Raw genomic sequence first — 27,816 nt, 5'->3', positions numbered from 1 at the left:
TCTGATTGAGAACCGCCTCAGGCAACCATAGACTTTGCTAGAACACCCCACTAAGCCACAATTCCAAAACCTACGAAAAACTCCAATACACAAACACACTACAAAATAAACCCATGTCACACCCTGGCCTGACCAAATAAATATGGAAAACACAAAATACTAAGACCAGGGCGTGACAGAAATCAACGAATGGCGGGACATGACCCAATCAGAGTATAGTTGAAGTGCCAGGATGTAATACTGATCTCAGATCTCAGATCTTCATCTTAGTGGAATTAGATGAAGACGTTTCCACAATGCATTGGAAGAGGTGGGCTGCTAGTGATGGGCTCTAGTTCTGTTCAAGGAACCAACAACACAACTAGGCTATTTAATTGGTAAGATGCCCGAAGCTCCTGAAGGTGAGGTTCGGATGTAGGCTAAGTCGTTTTTTTTTGTTCTCCTTATTAAAACGACCACAGTATTGATTGCGTCGTAGATCTTACGTCGTACATCTTGGAAAACACAAGTCTTTTCTATTAGATTTTTTTTGCCAAAATTGATTTTTTGTTTTCTCATTGAAAAGTGTTATATTGTTATATTGGCCTTCCTCAGAGCTTTTTAAACTAAATACAAAACTATTTTTTTGATTTCTGAATATGTCGGCACCGGGGATTCAGGATGTGGCTGGCGGTGGTATTAATGTCATGTTTATCAAACCATTTGATTTGAATGGATTGTTTTAGTCGTGTAAGTTAGGCAACCTATTTCATAATTAAATTTTTGGGGTCAAACCTTTAGCGGTCACTCTGATCTCTGTTCCCACTGATCAGTGCTTTAGTTTATAATGTTGTTGTCCACCTTTAGAGGTCACTCTGATCTCTGTTCCCACTGATCAGTGCTTTAGTTTATAATGTTGTTGTCCACCTTTAGAGGTCACTCTGATCTCTGTTCCCACTGATCAGTGCTTTAGTTTATAATGTTGTTGTCCACCTTTAGAGGTCACTCTGATCTCTGTTCCCACTGATCAGTGCTTTAGTTAATCCAGCGGTTCAGAATTTGCGCTGCACCAGACTGTCCACTATTTTTTTCCACCTATGCAATGCCCTTTTGATTTGATCAGTTGAAAAGTGTTGGTGTGTGTACTAGGCTATTTGATTTAATTTATACATGTTACAACACTATGGTTACACTAATATATAATATATATGGTAAACTGGAACCAAATCATCTGTCTCTGTCTTCAGTCCTTTTTAAATAGGATAGATGGACTATATGGTCTACAGTATAGGTTGAATGTGATAGTCTGCCTATAACCAGCCTGAGTAGGTCTATAACCAGCCTGAGTAGGTCTATAACCAGCCTGAGGAGGTCTATAACCAGCCTGAGGAGGTCTATAACCAGCCTGAAGAGGTCTATAACCAGCCTGACTAGGTCTATAACCAGCCTGAGGAGGTCTATAACCAGCCTGAGGAGGTCTATAACCAGCCTGAGGAGGTCTATAACCAGCCTGAGGTCTATAACCAGCCTGAGGAGGTCTATAACCAGCCTGAGTAGGTCTATAACCAGCCTGAGGAGGTCTATAACCAGCCTGAGGAGGTCTATAACCAACCTGAGGAGGTATATAACCAGCCTGAGTAGGTCTATCAGCAGCCTGAGTAGGTCTATAACCAGCCTGAGTGGGTCTATAACCAGCCTGAGTAGGTCTATAACCAGTCTGAGGAGGTCTATAACCAGCCTGAGGAGGTCTATAACCAGCCTGAGGAGGTCTATAACCAGCCTGAGGAGGTCTATAACCAGCCTGAGGAGGTCTATAACTAGCCTGAGTAGGTCTATAACCAGCCTGAGTGGGTCTATAACCAGCCTGAGTAGGTCTATAACCAGTCTGAGGAGGTCTATAACCAGCCTGAGGAGGTCTATAACCAGCCTGAGGAGGTCTATAACCAGCCTGAGGAGGTCTATAACCAGGCTGAATAGGTCTATAACCAGCCTGAGTAGGTCTATAACCAGCCTGAGTAGGTCTATAACCATGCTGAATAGGTCTATATCTCCATGCCTATTCTATTCAGAATGTATCTAATTTGAAAATAGCTATTTATCAGGCTGATTAATGTGATGCTTGAAAAATCCACCCACACCTGATTTACCAGCGTCTACTCAGCCAATCAGGAGCCGCTACTACATTACGGCCCTGCATCCTTCGTATGCTTTTCTAAACACCGCTAAATAGCATGCGACGATGCCTCATAGTATGCAGTTTAAGTATGTAGTACACTAGTATTTGACCCCTCTTTTGTCTTTTTGTGGCTGTGACAGTAATGAGAGATATTCTGTAGAGCTGGTTTTAATGAAGTGGATGAGGAGGAAAAAACAAATGGTTTATTGTCACATACACATGATAGGTGTTGTTTTACAGGGTCAGTCATAGTAGTATGATAGGTGTTGTTTTACAGGGTCAGTCATAGTAGTACGATAGGTGTTGTTTTACAGGGTCAGTCATAGTATGATAGGTGTTGTTTTACAGGGTCAGTCATAGTAGTATGATAGGTGTTGTTTTACAGGGTCAGTCATAGTAGTATGATAGGTGTTGTTTTACAGGGTCAGTCATAGTAGTATGATAGGTGTTGTTTTACAGGGTCAGTCATAGTAGTATGATAGGTGTTGTTTTACAGGGTCAGTCATAGTAGTATGATAGGTGTTGTTTTACAGGGTCAGCCATAGTAGTATGATAGGTGTTGTTTTACAGGGTCAGTCATAGTAGTATGATAGGTGTTGTTTTACAGGGTCAGTCATAGTAGTATGATAGGTGTTGTTTTACAGGGTCAGTCATAGTAGTATGATAGGTGTTGTTTTACAGGGTCAGCCATAGTAGTATGATAGGTGTTGTTTTACAGGGTCAGTCATAGTAGTATGATAGGTGTTGTTTTACAGGGTCAGTCATAGTAGTATGATAGGTGTTGTTTTACAGGGTCAGTCATAGTAGTATGATAGGTGTTGTTTTACAGGGTCAGTCATAGTAGTATGATAGGTGTTGTTTTACAGGGTCAGTCATAGTAGTATGATAGGTGTTGTTTTACAGGGTCAGTCATAGTAGTATGATAGGTGTTGTTTTACAGGGTCAGTCATAGTAGTATGATAGGTGTTGTTTTACAGGGTCAGCCATAGTAGTATGATAGGTGTTGTTTTACAGGGTCAGCCATAGTAGTATGATAGGTGTTGTTTTACAGGGTCAGTCATAGTAGTATGATAGGTGTTGTTTTACAGGGTCAGCCATAGTAGTATGATAGGTGTTGTTTTACAGGGTCAGTCATAGTAGTATGATAGGTGTTGTTTTACAGGGTCAGTCATAGTAGTATGATAGGTGTTGTTTTACAGGGTCAGTCATAGTAGTATGATAGGTGTTGTTTTACAGGGTCAGTCATAGTAGTATGATAGGTGTTGTTTTACAGGGTCAGTCATAGTAGTATGATAGGTGTTGTTTTACAGGGTCAGTCATAGTAGTATGATAGGTGTTGTTTTACAGGGTCAGTCATAGTAGTATGATAGGTGTTGTTTTACAGGGTCAGTCATAGTAGTATGATAGGTGTTGTTTTACAGGGTCAGCCATAGTTTTTTTTTTTTTTTTTTTTTTTTTTTTTTTTTTTCACCTTTATTTAACCAGGTAGGCTAGTTGAGAACACCTTTATTTAACCAGGTAGGCTAGTTGAGAACACCTTTATTTAACCAGGTAGGCTAGTTGAGAACACCTTTATTTAACCAGGTAGGCTAGTTGAGAACACCTTTATTTAACCAGGTAGGCTAGTTGAGAACACCTTTATTTAACCAGGTAGGCTAGTTGAGAACACCTTTATTTAACCAGGTAGGCTAGTTGAGAACACCTTTATTTAACCAGGTAGGCTAGTTGAGAACCTTTATTTAACCAGGTAGGCTAGTTGAGAACACCTTTATTTAACCAGGTAGGCTAGTTGAGAACACCTTTATTTAACCAGGTAGGCTAGTTGAGAACACCTTTATTTAACCAGGTAGGCTAGTTGAGAACACCTTTATTTAACCAGGTAGGCTAGTTGAGAACACCTTTATTTAACCAGGTAGGCTAGTTGAGAACACCTTTATTTAACCAGGTAGGCTAGTTGAGAACACCTTTATTTAACCAGGTAGGCTAGTTGAGAACACCTTTATTTAACCAGGTAGGCTAGTTGAGAACAAGTTCTCATTTGCAACTGCGACCTGGCCAAGATAAAGCATAGCAGTGTGAGCAGACAACAAAGAGTTACACATGGAGTAAACAATTAACAAGTCAATAACACAGTAGAAAACAAAGGGGGAGTCTATATACAATGTGTGCAAAGGCATGAGGAGGTAGGCAAATAATTACAATTTTGCAGATTAACACTGGAGTGATGAATGATCAGATGGTCATGTACAGGTAGAGATATTGGTGTGCAGAAGAGCAGAAAAGTAAATAAATAAAAACAGTATGGGGATGAGGTAGGTGAAGAAGGGTGGGCTATTTACCAATAGACTATGTACAGCTGCAGCGATCGGTTAGCTGCTCAGATAGCTGATGTTTGAAGTTGGTGAGGGAGATAAAAGTCTCCAACTTCAGCGATTTTTGCAATTCGTTCCAGTCACAGGCAGCAGAGTACTGGAACGAAAGGCGGCCAAATGAGGTGTTGGCTTTAGGGATGATCAGTGAGATACACCTGCTGGAGCGCGTGCTACGGATGGGTGTTGCCATCGTGACCAGTGAGCTGAGATAAGGCGGAGCTTTACCTAGCATGGACTTGTAGATGACCTGGAGCCAGTGGGTCTGGCGACGAATATGTAGCGAGGGCCAGCCGTCTAGAGCATACAAGTCGCAGTGGTGGGTGGTATAAGGTGCTTTAGTGACAAAACGGATGGCACTGTGATAAACTGCATCCAGTTTGCTGAGTAGAGTGTTGGAAGCCATTTTGTAGATGACATCGCCGAAGTCGAGGATCGGTAGGATAGTCAGTTTTACTAGGGTAAGCTTGGCGGCGTGAGTGAAGGAGGCTTTGTTGCGGAATAGTAGTATGATAGGTGTCGTTTTACAGGGTCAGTCATAGTAGTATGATAGGTGCAGTGTAATGTGTTGTTTTACAGGGTCAGACATTGTAATATAGCGCCCATGAAGCAATTCTCTCTCTCGCACGTGGAAACAGACACACGCACGCACACGCATACACAACGGGGTCTCACACGTGCCTGGTTACCCAGACTCCTTGTTCCCGGACAAACGCTAGGCGGCCCCCGGGAGTTAGTTTCTTCTCCTCAATGAGTCTGGATCTGACTACCTCCCTGACCCTTCACCCAATGCCAATGCATTCGGAGCCTTCTGATTGGTCCAGAAACCGATGGGTTGGGCCAGCGCCAGAACACACGTGGCTAAGGCGGCGGTATGGAAATTCGTCATATGGTTTTGATACTGTAATTGGTTAAAGACAATCCAATTGCTGATTACTTTGTTTTGTGCAACGCACCTCGTGTCCATCGTCATCATAAACAACTTCAATGATGGAAGTCTCAGACTGAAGTCTGGAGTGAACCCCAGAGTCATTAGGCTACTCTCAGACTGAAGTCTGGAGTGAACCCCTGAGTCATCAAGCTACTCTCAGACTGAAGTATGTAGTGAACCCCTGAGTCATCAGGCTACTCTCAAACTGAAGTCTGTAGTGAATCCCTGAGTCATCAGGCTACTCTCAGACTGAAGTCTGTAGTGAACCCCTGAGTCATCAGGCTACTCTCAGACTGAAGTCTGTAGTGAATCCCTGAGTCATCAGGCTACTCTCAGACTGAAGTCTGTAGTCAACCCCTGAGCCATCAGGCTACTCTCAGACTGAAGTATGTAGTGAACCCCTGAGTTATCAGGCTACTCTCAGACTGAAGTATGTAGTGAACCCCTGAGTCATCAGGCTACTCTCAGACTGAAGTATGTAGTGAACCCCTGAGTCATCAGGCTACTCTCAGACTGAAGTATGTAGTGAACCCCTGAGTCATCAGGCTACTCTCAGACTGAAGTCTGTAGTGAACCCCTGAGTCATCAGGCTACTCTCAGACTGAAGTATGTAGTGAACCCCTGAGTCATCAGGCTACTCTCAGACTGAAGTATGTGGTGAACCCCTGAGTCATCAGGCTACTCTCAGACTGAAGTCTGTAGTGAACCCCTGAGTCATCAGGCTACTCTCAGACTGAAGTATGTAGTGAACCCCTGAGTCATCAGGCTACTCTCAGACTGAAGTATGTAGTGAACCCCTGAGTCATCAGGCTACTCTCAGACTGAAGTCTGGAGTGAACTCCTGAGTTGTCAGGCTACTCTCAGACTGAAGTCTAGAGTGAACTCCTGAGTTGTCAGGCTACTCTCAGACTGAAGTCTGGAGTGAACTCCTGAGTTGTCAGGCTACTCTCAGACTGAAGTATGTAGTGAACCCCTGAGTCATCAGGCTACTCTCAGACTGAAGTATGTAGTGAACCCCTGAGTCATCAGGCTACTCTCAGACTGAAGTCTGGAGTGAACTCCTGAGTTGTCAGGCTACTCTCAGACTGAAGTCTAGAGTGAACTCCTGAGTTGTCAGGCTACTCTCAGACTGAAGTCTGGAGTGAACTCCTGAGTTGTCAGGCTACTCTCGCACAGCTTTTAATTGACATTTTGTGAAAACAATTATTTTGAGAGAGAATGTTTGTTTTTTTAAAGGTGTTTTTAGTCAACATAAGAAATGGTCTTATGAAAGTGTATGATTATTTAGGCACATAGATATTATTATTAAATAAACCATCTGTTTTTACAGATGAATGTTCATCCGTGAAGGCAGAGACTGTTTCCCATGAAATGGCACCCTATTCCCTATATAGTACCCTACATTGACCAGGCCCATATGGCACCCTATCAAAGGCACTCCACTATATAGATAGGGTGCCATTTGGGACACATTTCAAAATGATTCCATATGTCCTCACTGTGACCTGTTAATGCTATTTAATACCACTTCAGTCAATTTCATTCAAAATGAGGACATTATGTTGGTTTATATAATGGATTCTGTACCAGCTCTGAATGTAAACAAAAAACAAACAATCTGTCTCAATCGAGACCTTGACATACAGTAGTTAACTATGGTCAATGCACTCAGGCGTTGTACTTCATGCACTGTGGCCCAGGCCCCTCAATTTACCCTTGACAAAGGACAGCATTTAACGTTGTGAAATCCCAAACACATGACAATACAGGGATAAATAAATATCAGATATTGGGACTGGAGTAAAATGTGGGCCAGGACTCAGGGGCTAAATTAGTTCCAGGACTCAGGGGCTAAATTCATTTCTTGACTTGAGTGGAAAGCCCTTGTAGGTCTTGGCATTAACACACACACACACACACACACACACACACACACACACACACACACACACACACACACACACACACACACACACACACACACACACACACACACACACACACACACACACACACACACACACACACACACACACACACACACACACACACACACACACACACACACTCATAGCATATAAATCTTGTGAAACGGCACCAGGGGAGGCAGTGGTTGAAGCCCAGGCTGGAGATCGATGCTTGGGTTGGGTTTCTCTGGTTCCTCCTCTGGCCCCTCCTGATTCATCTGGCCCCCCTCTGCCTGCCCCTCCCTGGACCCTTTTAGTCTCTCTTGCTCACCCTGGTCTCTCTGACCCCTCCTTGCCCCGCATGAACCCATCTGGACCCTCTGGCCCCTTGGCCCCCACTTGCCCCTATGGAACCTCCTGGCCCTTCTGGCACCCCCTGCCCCCCCCCCTCCTCCGCTGTACCTTCCTGCCTCCTGCTGGCCCCTCTCCTGACCCCTCTGGGTCCTCTTGGCGCCCCTGGCCCTCCTGATAGGTTGGAGGACGTCCTCCAGAAGTCATCATAATTACTGTGTAAGTCTATAGGAGGTGGTGAGAACCATGAGCTTCATAGGGATTGTATTGAAGTCAATGTACCCAGAGGAGGACAGAAGGTAGCTGTCCTCTGGCTACACCATGGTGCTAACATACAGAGTGCTGTTGAGGCTACTGTAGACCCTTTAATCAATTATTTGGTGACGTGATTATATTTAGTATAGTTTTATCTAAAAAGGATCACTTTTTAAATACACTGCTCAAAAAAATTAAGGGAACACTAAAATAACACATCCTAGATCTGAATGAATGAAATATTCTTATTAAATACTTTTTTCTTCACATAGTTGAATGTGCTGACAACAAAATCACACAAAAATTATCAATGGAAATCAAATTTATCAACCCATGAAGGTCTGGATTTGGAGTCACACTCAAAATTGAAGTGGAAAACCACACTACAGGCTGATCCAACTTTGATGTAATGTCCTTAAAACAAGTCAAAATGAGGCTCAGTAGTGTGTGTGGCCTCCATGTGCCTGTATGACCTCCCTACAACGCCTGGGCATGCTCCTGATGAGGTGGCGGATGGTCTCCTGAGGGATCTCCTCCCAGACCTGAACTAAAGCATCCGCCAACTCCTGGACAGTCTGTGGTGCAACGTGGCGTTGGTGGATGGAGCGAGACATGATGTCCCAGATGTGCTCAATTGGATTCAGGTCTGGGGAACGGGCGGGCCAGTCCATAGCATCAATGCCTTCCTCTTGCAGGAACTGCTGACACACTCCAGCCACATGTGGTCTAGTATTGTCTTGCATTAGGAGGAACCCAGGGCCAACCGCACCAGCATATGGTCTCACAAGGGGTCTGAGGATCTCATCTCAGTACCTAATGGCAGTCAGGCTACCTCTGGCGAGCACATGGAGGGCTGTGCGGCCCCCCAAAGAAATGCCACCCCACACCATGACTGACCCACCGCCAAACCGGTCATGCTGGAGGATGTTGCAGGCAGCAGAACGTTCTCCACGGCGTCTCCAGACTGTCACGTCTGTCACATATGCTCAGTGTGACCCTGCTTTCATCTGTGAAGAGCACAGGGTGCCATTGGCGAATTTGCCAATCTTGGTGTTCTCTGGCAAATGCCAAACGTCCTGCACGGTGTTGGGCTGTAAGCACAACCCCCACCTGTGGACATCAGGCCATCATACCACCCTCATGGAGTCTGTATCTGACCGTTTGAGCAGACACATGCACATTTGTGGCCTGCTGGAGGTCATTTTGCAGGGCTCTGGCAGTGCTCCTCGTGCTCCTCCTTGCACAAAGGCGGAGGTAGCGGTCCTGCTGCTGGGTTGTTGCCCTCCTACGGCCTCCCCCACGTCTCCTGATGTACTGGCCTGTCTCCTGGTAGTGCCTCCATGCTCTGGACACTACGCTGACAGACACAGCAAACTTTCTTGCCACAGCTCGCATTGATGTACCATCCTGGATGAGCTGCACTACCTGAGCCACTTGTGTGGGTTGTAAACTCCACCTAAAGCACCGCAAGCATTCACAAGTGACCAAAACATCAGCCAGGAAGCATAGGAAGTGAGAAGTGGTCTGTGGTTATCACCTGCAGAACCACTCCTTGTCTTGCTAATTGCCTATAATGTTCACCTCTTGTCTATTCCATTTGCACAACAGCATGTGAAATGTATTGTCAATCAGTGTTGCTTCCTATGTGGACAGTTTGATTTCACAGAAGTGTGATTGATTTGGAGTTACATTGTGTTGTTTAAGTGTTCCCTTTATTTTTTCGAGCAGTGTATATTACAAATACATTAAAATGTAACAATTGTGATGTTTCTCAAAATGGTCAATTGTCCCAATACAATTATAAGTTCCTATAAATAAATCAGCCAAGCCAGTTCAGATTTTTTTTTGAGCAGTGTATATAAAGTGTATAGAAAATTCAGCCTCCACTGATCAGAAGAGCTGTAACTGATGCCTCTCCGTTAGCATCAGAAGAGCTGTAACTGATGCCTCTCCGTTAGCATCAGAAGAGCTGTAACTGATGCCTCTCCGTTAGCATCAGAATAGTTGTAACTGATGCCTCTCCGTTAGCATCAGAAGAGCTGTAACTGATGCCTCTCCGTTAGCATCAGAATAGTTGTAACTGATGCCTCTCCGTTAGCATCAGAATAGTTGTAACTGATGCCTCTCCGTTAGCATCAGAAGAGCTGTAACTGATGCCTCTCTTTCTTTCCTCCTCCATGAAAGAACATCAAAGAGCAGAAAGAGAGATGTTCCTGGGTGACACGAGGCAGAAACAGCAGATAGATATGGGTCCTGGGTGACACGAGGCAGACACGGCAGATAGATATGGGTCCTGGGTGACACGAGGCAGAAACAGCAGATAGATAAGGGTTCTGGGTGACACGAGGCAGACACAGCAGATAGATAAGTGTTCTGGGTGACACGAGGCAGACACAGCATAGATATAGATAAGATAGATAGATAAGATAAGGCTCCTGGGTGAAGCTGGATTGATAGGTCTCGCCCACTGCCCCTTTTCTAGTTTGGGTTCTAACACAATGTGTTCTCCTTTCCCGTGGTCACCCTTACACAGCCAATGTATCATGTGATTTAGAGTCCCTGTTATAGAATGTGATTTAGAGTCCCTGTCCTAGAATGTGTTTTAGAGTCCCTGTTCTAGAGTGTGTTTTACAGTCCCTGCTCTAGAATTGGATTTAGAGTCACTGTTCTAGAGTGTGATTTAGAGTCCCTGTTCTAGAGTGTGTTTTAGTGTCCCTGTTCTAGTGTGTTTTAGAGTCCTTGTTCTAGAGTGTTTTAGTGTCCTTGTTCTAGAGTGTGTTTTAGATTCCCTGTTCTAGAGTGTGTTTTAGATTCCCTTTTCTAGAGTGTGATTTAGAGTCCCTGTTCTAGAATGTGATTTAGAGTCCCTGTCCTAGAATGTGATTTAGAGTCCCTGTTCTAGAATGTGATTTAGAGTCCCTGTTCTAGAATGTGATTTAGAGTCCCTGTTCTAGAATGTGATTTAGAGTCCCTGTCCTAGAATGTGATTTAGAGTCCCTGTTCTAGAATGTGATTTAGCGTCCCTGTTCTAGAATGTGATTTAGAGTCCCTGTTCTATAATGTGATTTAGAGTCCCTGTTCTAGAATGTGATTTAGAGTCCCTGTTCTAGAATGTGATTTAGAGTCCCTGTTCTAGAATGTGATTTAGAGTCCCTGTTCTAGAATGTGATTTAGAGTCCCTGTTCTAGAATGTGATTTAGAGTCCCTGTTCTATAATGTGATGTAGAGTCCCTGTTCTAGAATGTGTTTTTTCTAGAATGAGTCCCTGCTTTAAGCACAGTCAGTGGTTCTAACACACAGAACGCCTAGTCTCATAGAGCACAGTCAGTGGTTCTAACACACAGAAAGCCTAGTCTCATAGAGCACAGTCAGTGGTTCTAACACACAGAAAGCCTAGTCTCATAGTGTAGTTTGTTTGGCAAAGTATCTTCCTGTAGTCATTTATTGGTTTTGTTTTGCACTAGGAGTCGTGCCGCTTTTCAATAATCAATCATTGGATTCATCAGTCATCATAGCAATTAGTTCTGTTCATTTCAATTCTGGATGAAATATATATATTTTATATAGCATCATTATGTTACGTGCCTCCTAATGGAGGGAGGTGCAGGAATCAGGAGCAGTCCCAACTCAACTACAAACATGGGACTGAAAACACGCCCAAACGAGGTCGCCACACACAGGGAAATAAACGCTACACACGAGGGAGAAACCTCTACTCCTCAACTCATACCAAAACTGCACAACTACCGTGAGAAAAGAAAACCCTGTGGTGCAGACACGCACCCCTAAATAACGTAACCACAGAAAACAATCCCTTCGGTGGCAGCTAGTAGGCCGGGCGATGACGACTGCCGAGCACCACCCGAACAGGGAGAGGAGCCACCTTCGGTGGCAGCTAGTAGGCCGGGCCGAGACGACTGCCGAGCACCACCCGAACAGGGAGAGGAGCCACCTTCGGTGGCAGCTAGTAGGCCGGGCGATGACGACCGCCGAGCACCACCCGAACAGGGAGAGGAGCCACCTTCGGTGGCAGCTAGTAGGCCGGGCCGAGACGACTGCCGAGCACCACCCGAACAGGGAGAGGAGCCACCTTCGGTGGCAGCTAGTAGGCCGGGCAATGACGACTGCCGAGCACCACCCGAACAGGGAGAGGAGCCACCTTCGGTGGCAGCTAGTAGGCCGGGCGATGACGACCGCCGAGCACCACCCGAACAGGGAGAGGAGCCACCTTCGGTGGCAGCTAGTAGGCCGGGCGATGACGACCGCCGAGCACCGCCCTAACAGGGAGAGGAGCCACCTTTGGTGGCAGCTAGTAGGCCGGGCGATGACGACTGCCGAGCACCGCCCGAACAGGGAGAGGAGCCACCTTCGGTGGCAGCTAGTAGGCCGTGCGATGACGACCGCCGAGCACCGCCCGAACAGTTAGAGGAGCCACCTTCGGTGGCAACTAGTAGGCTGGGCAATGACGACTGCCGAGCACCACCCCGAACAGGGAGAGGAGTCACCTTCGGTGGAAGTCGTAATCAATTCTATAGTATAGTATACTATAGTATAGTGGTCTGTGGTATAGCATAGTATAGTGGTCTGTAGTATAGTATACTAAAGTATATTGGTCTGTGGTATAGCATAGTATAGTATGGGGGTCTGTGGCATTGTACACCGAGGTATAGTATTGTGGTCCATAGTATTGTATACTATGGTGTAATATAGTGGTCTGTGGTATAGTATACTATAGTATAGTATAGTGGCATGTAGTATGGTATACTATATTATAGTATAGTGGTCTGTAGTATGCTATACTATATTATAGTATAGTGGTCTGTAGTATTGTATACTATTGTATAATATAGTGGTCTGTAGAATAGTATACTATAGTATAGTATAGTGGTCTGTAGCATAGTATAATATAGTATAGTGGTCTGTAGTATAGTATACTATAATATAGTATAGTGGCCTGTAGCATAGTATACTACAGTATATTATAGTGGCATAGTATAGTGGGCTGTGGTATAGTATACTATAGTATGGTTAGTGGCATAGTATGCTATAGTATAGTGGTCTGTAGAATAGTATACTATAGTATAACATAGTGGTCTGTAGCATAGTATACTATAGTATAGTATACTATGGTATAGTATATTGGTCTGTAGTATAGTATACTATGCTATAGTATAGTATAGTGGTCTGTAGCATAGTATACCATAGTATAGTATAGTGATTTGTGGTATAGTATACTATAATATAGTATGGTGGTCTGTAGTATAGTATACTATAATATAGCATAGTGGTCTGTAGCATAGTATACTATAGTATAGTATACTATGGTATAGTATATTGGTCTGTAGTATAGTATACTATGCTATAGTATAGTATAGTGGTCTGTAGCATAGTATACCATAGTATAGTATAGTGGTCTGTAGCATAGTGTACTATAGTATAGCATAGTGGTCTGTAGCATAGTATACTATAGTATACTATGGTATAGTATATTGGTCTGTAGTATAGTATACTATGCTATAGTATAGTATAGTGGTCTGTAGCATAGTATACCATAGTATAGTATAGTGATTTGTGGTATAGTATACCATAGTATAGTATAGTGGTCTGTAGCATAGTCTACCATGGTATACTGGCCGGTAGCATAGTATAGTATAGTAGAGGATAGTATAGTATAGTATAGTATAGTATAATATAGTATTGTGGTCTATAGCACAGTATACTATAATATAGTATAGTGGTCTGTAGTATAGTCTACCATAGTATAGTGGTGTGTAGCTTAGAATAGTATAGTAGAGGATAGTATAGTATAATATAGTATAGTGGTCTGTAGCACAGAATACTATAATATAGTATAGTGGTCTGTAGTATAGTATGCCGTAGTATAGTATAGTGGTCTGTAGCACAGTATACTATAATATAGTATAGTGGTCTGTAGTATAGTATACCATCGTATAGTGGTCTGTGGTATAGTATAGTATAGTGGTATAGTATACAATAGTATATTATTGAGGTCTGTGCATAGTATGCTATAGTATAGTTGTCTTTGGCATAGTATGCTATAGTATAGTTGTCTTTGGCATAGTATGCTTTAGTATAGTGGTATGTAGCATAGTATACTATAGTATAGTATAGTGGTCTGTGACAGACTATAGTATAGTATAGTTTAGTGGTCTGTGACATAGTGTACTATAGTATGGTATAGTGGTCTGTGACATGGTGTACTATAGTATAGTATAGTGGCCTGCATCATAGTATACTATAGTATTGTACAGTGGTCTGTAGCATAGTATACTATAGTATTGTATAGTTGTCTGTGACATAGTGTACTAAAGTATAGCAAAGTGGCCTACAGCATAGTATACTATGGTATCATACAGTGGTCTGTAGCATAGTATACTATAGTGTGGTGGTCTGTAGTATAGTATACTATAGTATAGTGCTCTGTAGCATAGTATACTATACTATAGTATAGTGGCCTGCAGCATAGAGTGTACTATAGTATAGTGGTCTGTTGCATAGTATACTATAGTATAGTGGTCTGTAGCATAGAGTGTACTATAGTATAGTGGTCTGTAGCATAGTGTACTATAGTATAGTGGTCTGTAGCATAGTATACTATAGTATAGTGGTCTGTAGCATAGTGTACTATAGTATAGTGGTCTGTAGCATAGTATACTATAGTATAGTACAGTGGTATGTAGCATAGTATACTATAGTATAGTGGTCTGTAGCATAGTGTACTATAGTATAGTGGTCTGTAGCATAGTATACTATAGTATAGTACAGTGGTATGTAGCATAGTATACTATAGTATAGTGGTCTGTAGCATATTTTACTATAGTATAGTGGTCTGTAGCATGGTGTAATATAGTATAGTGTTCTGTAGTATAGTCTACTATAATATAGTACAGTGGTCTGTAGCATAGTATACTATAGTATAGTGGTATGTAGCATAGTATACTATAGTATAGTGGTCTGTTGCATAGTATACTATAGTATAGTATAGTGGTCTGTAGCTTTGTATACTATATTATAGTGGGTTGTAGTATTGTATACTATAGTATAGTGGTCTGTAGCTTAGTATGCTATAGTATAGTGGTATGTAGCTTAGTATGCTATAGTATAGTGGTCTGTAGCTTAGTATGCTATAGTATAGTATAGTGGTATGTAGCTTAGTATGCTATATTATAGTGGTCTGTAGCTTAGTATGCTATAGTATAGTATAGTGGTCTGTAGCTTAGTATGCTATAGTATAGTGGTATGTAGCTTGAGATCTTGCTTCAATGGACAGTGAGGGAAAAAGTATTTGATCCCCTCCTGATTTTGTACGTTTGCCCACTGACAAAGAAATGATCAGTCTATAATTTTAATGGTAGGTTTATTTGAACAGTGAGAAACAGAATAACAACAAAAACATCCAGAAAAACGCATGTAACAAATATAATACATTGATTTGTATTTTAATGAGGGAAATAAGTATTGTAGTGGTCTGTAGCATAGTATACTATAGCATAGTATTGTGGTATGTAGTGTACAGTTGAAGTCGGTTTTCATACACCTTAGCCAAGTACATTTAAACTCAGTTTTCACAATTCCTGACATTTAATTCTAGTAAAAACTCCCTGTCTTAGGTCAGTTATTATCACCACTTTAATTTTAAGAATGTGAAATGTCAGAATAATAGTAGAGAGAATTATTTATTTCAGCTTTTATTTATTTCATCACATTCCCAGTGGGTCAGAAGTTTACATACACTCAATTAGTATTTGGTAGCATTTCCTTTAAATTGTTTAACTTGGGTCACACGTTTTGGGTAGCCTTCCACAAGCTTCCCACAATAAGTTATACAGGCTATTCTACAGACACTCAGACCACTCCCACACTATATTCTATCTCTGGATTGCCATTTAGGCTAAATGCTACATTTCATACACTGTGTCATAGTTGAGTCAAAGAAAATAATGTATTCTTAAAATGTTATTTTTCTCTCTCTAAATACTCAAGTTTGAACACGGAAATATAATAGCATTCTTCTGTTCTTCCTGTGCTCTCTCGCTCCCTTCCCCTGCTCTCTCTCCCTTCCCCTGCTCTCTCTCTCCCTGCTCTCTCTCTCTCCCTTCCCCTCCTCTCTCTCTCCCTTCCCCTGCTCTCTCTCCCTTCCCCTGCTCTCTCTCTCCCTGCTCTCTCTCTCTCCCTTCCCCTCCTCTCTCTCTCTCTCCCTTCCCCTGCTCTCTTTCTGTCTCCCTTCCTCTCCTCTCTCTCTCTCTCCCTTCCCCTCCTCTCTCTTTCCCTTCCCCTCCTCTCTCTCTCTCCCTTCCCCTCATCTCTTTCTGTCTCCCTTCCCCTCCCCTCTCTCTCTCCCTTCCCCTCCTCTCTTTCTGTCTCCCTTCCCCTGCTCTCTCTCTCCCTTCCCCTGATCTCTCTCTCTCCCTTCCCCTCCTCTCTCTCTCCCTTCCCCTCCTCTCTCTCTCCCTTCCCCTCCTCTCTCTCTCCCTTCCCCTGCTCTCTCTCTCCCTTCCCCTCCCTTCTCTCTCTCTCCCTTTCCCTTCTCTCTCTCTCCCTTCCCCTCCTCTCTCTCTCCATTCACCTCCTCTCTCTCTCCCTTCCCCTGCTCTCTCTCTCCCTTCCCCTCCTCTCTCTCCCTTCCCCTCCTCTCTCTCTCTCCCTTCCCCTCCTCTCTCTATCTCTCTTCCCCTCCTCTCTCTATCTCTCTCCTCTATCTCTCTCTCCCTCCCACATCTCTCTCTCTCTCTCTCTCTCTCTCTCTATCCCTGCTCACCCCCACTCTTTTTCTGTTGTACAGGTCGCCATGGAGATGGCGGCTACTGGCCTTCTGACAACAACCTGATTGATAGGAGCAGTTTGAACGGTAAGCACCCCCACACAGCCTTAACTGCTCCCTATTGTAAAAGTGTTACCGCCCTGTGCTGTGTTCAGAGTTAACTATACTAGACCTGGGTTCAAATACTATTCGACATCTTTCAAATACTTTGATGATGTGTTTTTAGCCGTCAGGAGTGTCATGTGAGTGGGTGGGTTATTTTTTTGGAGACTTTTGCATTTGGTTCTGTTGTGCCATGCACAAGGTCTGGGAAAACTAGTTGATTTCACCGACTTCACAGGAAACGGCTCCCTACTGTGACATCACCTAGTCTCTCTGTTCCCAGACCTGGAAACGGCTCCCTACTGTGACATCACCTAGTCTCTCTGTTCCCAGACCTGGAAACGGCTCCCTACTGTGACATCACCTAGTCTCTCTGTTCCCAGACCTGGAAACGGCTCCCTACTGTGACATCACCTAGTCTCTCTGTTCCCAGACCTGGAAACGGCTCCCTACTGTGACATCACCTAGTCTCTCTGTTCCCAGACCTGGAAACGGCTCCCTACTGTGAAATCACCTAGTCTCTCTGTTCCCAGACCTGGAAACGGCTCCCTACTGTGACATCACCTAGTCTCTCTGTTCCCAGACCTGGAAACGTCTCCCTACTGTGACATCACCTAGTCTCTCTGTTCCCAAACCTGGTAACGGCTCCCTACTGTGACATCACCTAGTCTCTCTGTTCCCAGACCTGGAAACGGCTCCCTACTGTGACATCACCTAGTCTCTCTGTTCCCAGACCTGGAAACGGCTCCCTACTGTGAAATCACCTAGTCTCTCTGTTCCCAGACCTGGAAACGGCTCCCTACTGTGACATCACTTAGTCTCTCTGTTCCCAGACCTGGAAACGGCTCCCTACTGTGACATCACCTAGTCTCTCTGTTCCCAGACCTGGAAACGGCTCCCTACTGTGAAATCACCGAGTGTACAGTTCACAGACCTGGAAACGGCTCTGGGAACTATAGACTAGTTGACTAGATAGACAAAGGCTCTGTGCACATGCACACATACACACGGCAGGCTGTGGAGTTGTCTCTCTTGGGAAATCTGTCTGTTAATTAAGGACTAGCATATCATTACAGCCTGTAGGTTTATGAGCAGGGGAAGGGAGGGAGGGGTAGAATAGAGAGGGAGGGAAGGAGGGGTAGACTAGAGAGGGAGGGAAGGAGGGGTATACTAGAGAGGGAGGGAGGGAGGGGTAGACTAGAGAGGGAGGGAAGGAGGGGTAGACTAGAGAGCGAGGGAAGGAGGGGTATACTAGAGAGGGAGGGAGGGAGGGTATACTAGAGAGGGAGGGAGGGAGGGGTAGACTAGAGAGGGAGGGAAGGAGGGGTAGACTAGAGAGCGAGGGAAGGAGGGGTATACTAAAGAGGGAGGGAAGGAGGGGTAGACTAGAGAGGGAGGGAAGGAGGGGTATACTAGAGAGGGAGGGAAGGAGGGGTAGACTAGAGAGGGAGGGAAGGAGGGGTAGACTAGAGAGGGAGGGAGGGAGGGGTAGACTAGAGAGGGAGGGAGGGGTAGACTAGAGAGGGAGGGAGGGGTAGACTAGAGAGGGAGGGAAGGAGGGGTAGACTAGAGAGGGAGGGAAGGAGGGGTAGACTAGAGAGGGAGGGAAGGAGGGGTAGACTAGAGAGGGGGGAAGGAGGGGTAGACTAGAGAGGGAGGGAAGGAGGGGTAGACTAGAGAGGGAGGGAAGGAGGGGTAGACTAGAGAGGGGGGGAAGGAGGGGTAGACTAGAGAGGGAGGGAAGGAGGGGTAGACTAGAGAGGGAGGGAAGGAGGGGTAGACTAGAGAGGGAGGGAAGGAGGGGTAGACTAGAGAGCGAGGGAAGGAGGGGTATACTAAATAGGGAGGGAAGGAGGGGTAGACTAGAGAGGGAGGGAAGGAGGGGTATACTAGAGAGGGAGGGAAGGAGGGGTAGACTAGAGAGGGAGGGAGGGGTAGACTAGAGAGGGAGGGAGGGAGGGGTAGACTAGAGAGGGAGGGAGGGGTAGACTAGAGAGGGAGGGAGGGGTAGACTAGAGAGGGAGGGAAGGAGGGGTAGACTAGAGAGGGAGGGAAGGAGGGGTAGACTAGAGAGGGAGGGAAGGAGGGGTAGACTAGAGAGGGAGGGAAGGAGGGGTAGACTAGAGAGGGGGGGGAAGGAGGGGTAGACTAGAGAGGGAGGGAAGGAGGGGTAGACTAGAGAGGGAGGGAAGGAGGGGTAGACTAGAGAGGGGGGGAAGGAGGGGTAGACTAGAGAGGGAGGGAAGGAGGGGTAGACTAGAGAGGGAGGGAAGGAGGGGTAGACTAGAGAGGGAGGGAAGGAGGGGTAGACTAGAGAGGGAGGGAGGGAGGGGTAGACTAGAGAGGGAGGGAAGGAGGGGTAGACTAGAGAGGGGGGGGAAGGAGGGGTAGACTAGAGAGGGAGGGAAGGAGGGGTAGACTAGAGAGGGGGGGAAGGAGGGGTAGACTAGAGAGGGAGGGAAGGAGGGGTAGACTAGAGAGGGAGGGAAGGAGGGGTAGACTAGAGAGGGAGGGAATGAGGGGTAGACTAGAGAGGGAGGGAGGGAGGGGTAGACTAGAGAGGGAGGGAGGGAGGGGTAGACTAGAGAGATAGGGAGGGGTAGACTAGAGAGGGAGGGAAGGAGGGGTAGACTAGAGAGGGGGGGGAGGAGGGGTAGACTAGAGAGCGAGGGAGGGAGGGGTAGACTAGAGAGGGAGGGAAGGAGGGGTAGACTAGAGAGGGAGGGAGGGGTAGACTAGAGAGGGATGGAGGGGTAGACTAGAGAGGGGGGGTAGACTAGAGAGGGAGGGAAGGAAGGAGGGGTAGACTAAAGAGGGAGGAGAGGTAGACTAGAGAGGGAGGGAAGGAGGGGTAGACTAGAGAGGGAGGGAGGGGTAGACTAGAGAGGGGGGGGTAGACTAGAGAGGGAGGGAAGGAAGGAGGGGTAGACTAAAGAGGGAGGGAGGGGTAGACTAGAGAGGGAGGGAAGGAGGGGTAGACTAGAGAGGGAGGGAAGGAGGGGTAGACTAGAGAGGGACCACTATCCAGTCTGAGAAACCCTATCCAGTCTGAGTAACCCTATCCAGTCTGAGTAACCCTATCCAGTCTGACTAACCCTATCCAGTCTGAGTAACCCTATCCAGTCTGACTAACCCTATCCAGTCTGACTAACCCTATCCAGTCTGACTAACCCTATCCAGTCTGACTAACCCTATCCAGTCTGAGTAACCCTATCCAGTCTGAGTAACACTAACCCTATCCAGTCTGAGTAACACTAACCCTATCCAGTCTGACTAACCCTATCCAGTCTGACTAACCCTATCCAGTCTGACTAACCCTATCCAGTCTGAGAAACCCGATCCAGTCTGAGAAACCCTAACACTATCCAGTCTGAGTAACCCGATCCAGTCTGAGAAACCCTAACACTATCCAGTCTGAGTAACCCGATCCAGTCTGAGAAACCCTAACCCTATCCAGTCTGAGTAACCCTAACCCTGTCCAGTCTGACTAACCCTATCCAGTCTGACTAACCCTATCCGGTCTGACTAACGCTAACCCTATCCAGTCTGAGTAACACTAACCCTATCCAGTCTGATTAACCCTATCCAGTCTGACTAACCCTAACCCTATCCAGTCTGACTAACCCTATCCAGTCTGACTAACCCTATCCAGTCTGAGAAACCCGATCCAGTCTGAGAAACCCTAACACTATCCAGTCTGAGAAACCCTAACACTATCCAGTCTGAGAAACCCTAACTCGATCCAGTCTGAGAAACCCTAACACGATCCAGTCTGAGAAACCCTAACACAATCCAGTCTGAGAAACCCTAACACGATCCAGTCTGAGAAACCCTAACACGATCCAGTCTGAGAAACCCTAACACGATCCAGTCTCAGAAACCCTAACACGATCCAGTCTGAGAAACCCTAACACGATCCAGTCTGAGAAACCCTAACACGATCCAGTCTGAGAAACCCTAACACGATCCAGTCTGAGAAACCCTAACACGATCCAGTCTGAGAAACCCGATCCAGTCTGAGTAACCCTATCCAGTCTGAGAAACCCTATCCAGTCTGAGAAACCCTATCCAGTCTGAGTAACCCTATCCAGTCTGACTAACCCTATCCAGTCTGAGAAACCCTATCCAGTCTGAGTAACCCGATCCATTTTGAGAAACCCTAACACTATCCAGCCTGAGAAACCCTAACACGATCCAGTCTGAGAAACCCTATCCAGTCTGAGTAACCATATCCAGTCTGACTAACCCTATCCAGTCTGACTAACCCTATCCAGTCTGAGTAACCCTATACAGTCTGAGAAACCCTAACCCGATCCAGTCTGAGTAACCCTATCCAGTCTGAGAAACCCTAACCCGATCCAGTCTGAGTAACCCGATCCAGTCTGAGAAACCCTAACACTATCCAGCCTGAGTAACACTATCCAGCCTGACTAACTCTATCCAGTCTGAGTAACCCAATCCAGTCTGAGTAACCCTATCCAGTCTGAGTAACCCGATCCAGTCTGAGAAACCCTAACACTATCCAGCCTGAGTAACACTATCCAGCCTGAGTAACCCTAACCCTATCCAGTCTGAGAAACCCGATCCAGTCTGAGTTACCCTATCCAGTCTGACTAACCCTATCCAGTCTGAGTAACCCTATCCAGTCTGAGAAACCCTAACCCGATCCAGTCTGAGTAACCCGATCCAGTCTGAGTAACCCAATCCAGTCTGAGAAACCCTAACCCGATCCAGTCTGAGTAACCCGATCCAGTCTGAGAAACCCTAACCTGATCCAGTCTGAGTAACCCGATCCAGTCTGAGAAACCCTAACCCTATCCAGTCTGACTAACCCTATCCAGTCTGAGTAACCCTATCCAGTCTGAGTAACTCTATCCAGTCTGAGTAACCCTAACCCTATCCAGTCTGACTAACCCTATCCAGTCTGACTAACCCTATCCAGTCTGACTAACCCTATCCAGTCTGAGTAACCCTATCCAGTCTGAGAAACCCTAACCCGATCCAGTCTGAGTAACCCGATCCAGTCTGAGTAACCCAATCCAGTCTGAGAAACCCTAACCCGATCCAGTCTGAGTAACCCGATCCAGTCTGAGAAACCCTAACCCTATCCAGTCTGACTAACCCTATCCAGTCTGAGTAACCCTATCCAGTCTGGTGTAACTCTATCCAGTCTGAGTAACCCAATCCAGTCTGAGTAACCCTATCCAGTCTGAGTAACCCAATCCAGTCTGAGAAACCCTATCCAGCCTGAATAACCCTAACCCTATCCAGTCTGAGAAACCCTAACCCTATCCAGTCTGACTAACCCTATACAGTCTGAGTAACCCTAACCCTATCCAGTCTGACTAACCCTATCCAGTTTGACTAACCCTATCCAGTCTGACTAACCCTATCCAGTCTGAGTAACCCAATCCAGTCTGAGAAACCCTAACCCGATCCAGTCTGAGTAACCCGATCCAGTCTGAGAAACCCTAACCCCATCCAGTCTGAGTAACCCGATCCAGTCTGAGAAACCCGATCCAGTCTGAGAAACCCTAACCCGATCCAGTCTGAGAAACCCGATCCTGTCTGAGAAACCCGATCCTGTCTGAGAAACCCGATCCAGTCTGAGAAACCCGATCCAGTCTGAGAAACCCTAGCACTATCCAGCCTATCCAGTCATGTATATGATAACAAGCTGCACACACACACATGCCCGCTGTAATCTGTAATCATACTTGAGAGTGTTGGCAGAACGTCGCCAGGGATCGCCGGGGCTCGCTGGTCTGACAGCGTGCTCACTGACCCACTGCAATGCCTGCCTGCTGGGATGAATTAGGAGGAAACCGGTGGCTTCTGTCTGTCCTTCTGATTAGGAGCAGATGGTTGAGCCTGTTGCCTTCCAGCATGATAGAGGTCAGAGTTCACTGATGAAGCACAGACCCTCTGTGTATTGTACCTGGTTCTCAATGGACAGGAGCAGTGTGAAACAGAGACTGTGTCCCTGATGGCACCCTATTCCCTATGCAGTGCATTACTTTGGACCATCAAGTTGGCGCACATATTGTCCATACTGCCTGGGCTCTGGTTAAAAGTAGTGCACTACATAGGGAATAGTGTGCAACTGTGCCCTAGGTGTGCAGTAATTATACTAGCTGGATGCCCAGACTTGTGACCCTGAGCAGTGAACAAGTCATTTATCCTGTCCCAGAGACGGGACTGCTGAGGTGTTGTGGGACTGAAACTAATCTCCTTTGTCTTTCCTGTTTTCTTTAGTTCTACATTCTTAGAATATTCCTAGATGTTCCGGATTGTGTAGATGTTCCTAGATGTTCTGGATTGTGTAGATGTTCCGGATTGTGTAGATGTTCCTAGATGTTCCGGATTGTGTACATGTTCCTAGATGTTCCGGATTGTGTTCATGTTCTACTATCGTTAGCCTACCTAGTTACTTATTAAACAATCCAATACATCTGCCCCACTCCTAGAAGGGTCTATTTTTATCCTAACCCAGTCTGAAAGATCGCATGTGTGCAATCTGTGTTTCTCTTCGCCTGGGAACGTTGGGATTCCATCTTGAAAATCATCTGAAAAGCATCTTAATGAATAGGAGATAATACTGTTGAAATAACCCTAATATAGCAGATGAGCATCGACGCGGAACCCGACTGGAATTGAAGTCTAGCATCAGCGTCATTAACCAATGTCTGTGTCCCAAAATATATATTCCTTTTGACTAGGGCTCTGGTCTAAAGTAGTGCACTATATAGGGAATAGGGCTCTGGTCTAAAGTAGTACACTATATAGGAACTAGGGCTCTGGTCTAAAGTAGTACACTATATAGGAACTAGGGCTCTGGTCTAAAGTAGTACACTATATAGGAACTAGGGCTCTGGTCTAAAGTAGTATACTATGTAGGAACTAGGGCTCTGGTCTAAAGTAGTGCACTATATAGGGAATAGGGCTCTGGTCTAAAGTAGTGCACTATATAGGGAATAGGGCTCTGGTCTAAAGTAGTACACTATATAGGAACTAGGGCTCTGGTCTAAAGTAGTGCACTATATAGGGAATAGGGCTCTGGTCTAAAGTAGTACACTATATAGGAACTAGGGCTCTGGTCTAAAGTAGTGCACTATATAGGGAATAGGGCTCTGGTCTGAAGTAGTACACTACATAGGGAATAGGGCTCTGGTCTAAAGTAGTGCACTACATAGGGAATAGGGCTCTGGTCTAAAGTAGTACACTATATAGGAACTAGGGCTCTGGTCTAAAGTAGTATACTATGTAGGAACTAGGGCTCTGGTCTAAAGTAGTGCACTATATAGGGAATAGGGCTCTGGTCTATAGTAGTACACTATATAGGGAATAGGGCTCTGGTCTAAAGTAGTACGCTATATAGGAACTAGGGCTCTGGTCTAAAGTAGTACACTATATAGGAACTAGGGCTCTGGTCTAAAGTAGTACACTATATAGGAACTAGGGCTCTGGTCTAAAGTAGTATACTATGTAGGAACTAGGGCTCTGGTCTAAAGTAGTGCACTATATAGGGAATAGGGCTCTGGTCTAAAGTAGTGCACTATATAGGGAATAGGGCTCTGGTCTAAAGTAGTACACTATATAGGAACTAGGGCTCTGGTCTAAAGTAGTGCACTATATAGGGAATGGGGCTCTGGTCTGAAGTAGTACACTATATAGAGAATAGGGTGCCATTTGGGACATGTACAGTGTGTTACCAGGACGATGGGTCCACTCTCACACATTATCTGATGTTTCTGCTGTAAATAGCTAGTGTTGAGACGGCTAGACCGGATAATTATTGAAGAATTAAAAAATATGATTGTTTTTTTACGATGATTGTTGAATTCCAATGTGAACATGTCACCTTGTTAAACCTAGAGGACAGACCAAGATGGTTTCTTCTAAGGCTGCTCCTCCAGTCGAGGCCAGAGTTTAGAGCTCTGCTATTCGACCTGAGGGTTAGGGCCGAGTAGAGCCTGTTTTTTTTCAGGTATGACTGATTGGATACTAACATTTTGATCCTGGGTCATTTGCTCGTGCTCCTGCTGCATGAGAAAACGGCCCAGTTTTAGAGTGATGAAAAGTAGCTAACTGCTAACTGCTCTCTCATGTCACGTCATTGAGGAGAGCAGCCCAAGCGTAGCCGTTGCTATGGATACTGACAGACTCAGAGCCACCATGAGCAGAGTGCATGCAGAGTGAGGAGCAGCTAATGGATTTACTAACGGAGGAAGTTATTTCTGGTTTTGGGTTTCGGGCTGGACCTTCAATTTGGCAGAAGCAATCGGGCCTGAGCGGGGTAGGACCTGAACATTCTGGGCCTTGTTAGGGTAGGGCCTGAACGTCGTGGGCTTGGTTTAGGGTAGGGCCTGAACGTCGTGGGCCTGGTTAGGGTAGGACCTGAACTTTCTGGGCCTTGTTAGGGTAGGGCCTGAACGTCGTGGGCTTGGTTAGGGTAGGGCCTGAACGTCGTGGGCCTGGTTAGGGTAGGGCCTGAACGTTGGGGGCCTGGTTAGGGTAGGACCTGAACTTTCCAGGCCTGGTTAGGGTAGGGCCTGAAATTTGCGGTGCGGGGTAGGTCCTGAACATCGCGGGCCTGGTTAGGGTAGGGCCTGAATGGTGTGTGCCTGGGTAGGGTAGGGAACGTTGTGTGCCTGGGTAGGGTAGAGCCTGAACATTGTGGGTTTGGGCAGGGTAGGGCCTGAGGGTCACGGGTAAGGGCAGGGTAGGGCCTGAAGATCACGGGTAAGGGCAGGGTAGGAACAGAAGGTCACGGGTAAGGGCAGGGTAGGGCCTGAAGGTCACATACTGATAGTCAATCCTTCATCAAAACAACTCACGTTAATATCAGCAGCTGTGTTATTGTAAATAAAAGCTTTAGCACTCTAGGAATCAAATATTTGCTGTTAATGTTGTTTTGCCAGCAACACAAGTGTGTCAATGTGAATGCTGTCTTTATGTAATGTAATTGGTTTTTACAAGACTTGTGTAAAAACCACACACCACACACAAACACACACACACACGCCACACACACCACGCACACACCACACACAAACACACACACACACGCCACACACACCACGCACACACCACACACACACACACACACACACACGCCACACACACACACCACACACCACACACACACACACCAATGTGTTGAAATGCTTTACCTGTGTAAAAAGCTTTGTTATCCTGCTGGGATGATAGCAGTTCTATCTTGTAATGCGTCTGTGATGTTGTTGTTCCTTGTGGGTTAACCTAGCTACACAGACACTAACACAAAAAAATAAGCTTTTCATTTACTGTTGTTGTTCAAAGGCTACTGAGGTTAGTCTGCTTTCACATTGTTTTATCTGTGTTTGACAGGCCATTTGATCTTCAGTAAGTTAAACTTGTGAGGTGGTTGTAGACCGTCGAATTGTACAACATGTTGATTATCAGATGCACTAACAAAGAATAGCATTCTGATATTACCAAGGGAATTGGTTTACAATAGAATTTGTAGAATATTCCAGAACACGTGTGTGTGTTCTGGAATATTCTACAGGTTCTATTGTAAACTATATATATATATATACACACAGTACCAGTCAAAGGTTTGGACACACCTACCCATTCCAGGGTTATTCTTTATTTTTACTATTTTCTATTTTACTATTTTTCTACATAATAGTGAAGACATCAAAACTATGAAATAACACATATGGAATCTTGTACTAACTAAAAAAAGTGTTAAACAAATCAAAATATATTTTCTATTTGAAATTCTTCAAAGTAGCCACCCTTTACCTTGATGTCAGCTTTGCACACTCTTGGCATACTTGACACTCTCAGCCAGTTGTGTTGTGACAAGGTAGGGGTGGTATACAGAAGATATCCCCATTTAGTAAAAGACCAGCTCAAATAAGCAAAGAGAAACGACAGTACATCATTTAAGACATGAACATTGAAAATATCTTCAAGTGCCGTCGCAAAAAAACATCAAGCGCTATGACGAAACTGGCTCTCATGAGGACCGCCACAGGAAAGGAAGAGTCTTCTACAATGTAGAATAAAATAAAGTTAAACCCTTGAATGAGTAGGTGTCCAAAATGTTGAATGATATTGTATATATAGACACACACGTTTTGTACCGTGTAGGTCATTCTGTTTGAGTAGCCGGATAGACGGACCTCATAGCCTGAGGGTCTAATGACGATGTTTGTTGTATTAACCCTAATATTAACCCTAATTAACCCTAATGGAATACAGTCTACACTCTATGGCGGCCTCTCAAATGACCCTCTGGGCACCTGGTTGAAAGTAGTGCACTATAGAGACTAGAGATGTCTTTTGAGATGCAGCCCATACCTCGGCCCAGAGGAGATGGGTTGTCTACGTCCGCTGGATGAACACTTGGTAATTAAGTACAGGGGGGTTAAAAGCTTGGTAATTAAGTAGAGGGGGGGTTAAAAGCTTTGTAATTAAGTACAGGGGGGTTAAAAGCTTGGTAATTAGGTACAGGGGGGGTTAAAGCTTGGTAATTAAGTACAGGGGGGGGTAAACACTTGGTAATTAAGTACAGGGGGTGTTAAAAGCTTGGTAATTAAGTACAGCGGGGTTAAACGCTTGGTAATTAAGTACAGGGGGGGTTAAAAGCTTGGTAATTAAGTACAGGGGGGGTTAAACACTTGGTAATTAAGTACAGGGGAGGTTAAAAGCTTGGTAATTAAGTACAGGGGGGTTAAACACTTGGTAATTAAGTACAGGGGGGGTTAAAAGCTTGGTAATTAAGTACAGGGGGGGTTAAAAGCTTGGTAATTAAGTACAGGGGGGTTAAAAGCTTGGTAATTAAGTACAGGGGGTGTTAAAAGCTTGGTAATTAAGTACAGGGGGGTTAAACGCTTGGTAATTAAGTACAGGGGGGGTTAAAAGCTTGGTAATTAAGTACAGGGGGGGGTAAACACTTGGTAATTAAGTAC

General features: G+C 45.2%; 1 protein-coding gene across 1 annotated transcript in view; it reads left to right on the top strand.

Annotated features, from left to right (window-relative positions):
• The window catches only part of LOC109881724 (netrin receptor DCC-like), a 351,830-nt gene that overhangs the window by 252,955 nt on the left and 71,059 nt on the right, over window positions 1-27,816 (top strand). Inside the window, 1 exon segment of the mRNA XM_031802667.1 lies at window positions 16,772-16,837. Coding sequence (XP_031658527.1) covers window positions 16,772-16,837 — 66 coding nt within the window.

Source organism: Oncorhynchus kisutch, linkage group LG23, assembly GCF_002021735.2.
Source record: "Oncorhynchus kisutch isolate 150728-3 linkage group LG23, Okis_V2, whole genome shotgun sequence".
Lineage (NCBI taxonomy): Eukaryota > Metazoa > Chordata > Actinopteri > Salmoniformes > Salmonidae > Oncorhynchus > Oncorhynchus kisutch.
The sequence above is the reverse complement of the archived record's forward strand: the minus strand, read 5'-3'. Positions and strand labels throughout refer to the sequence as shown.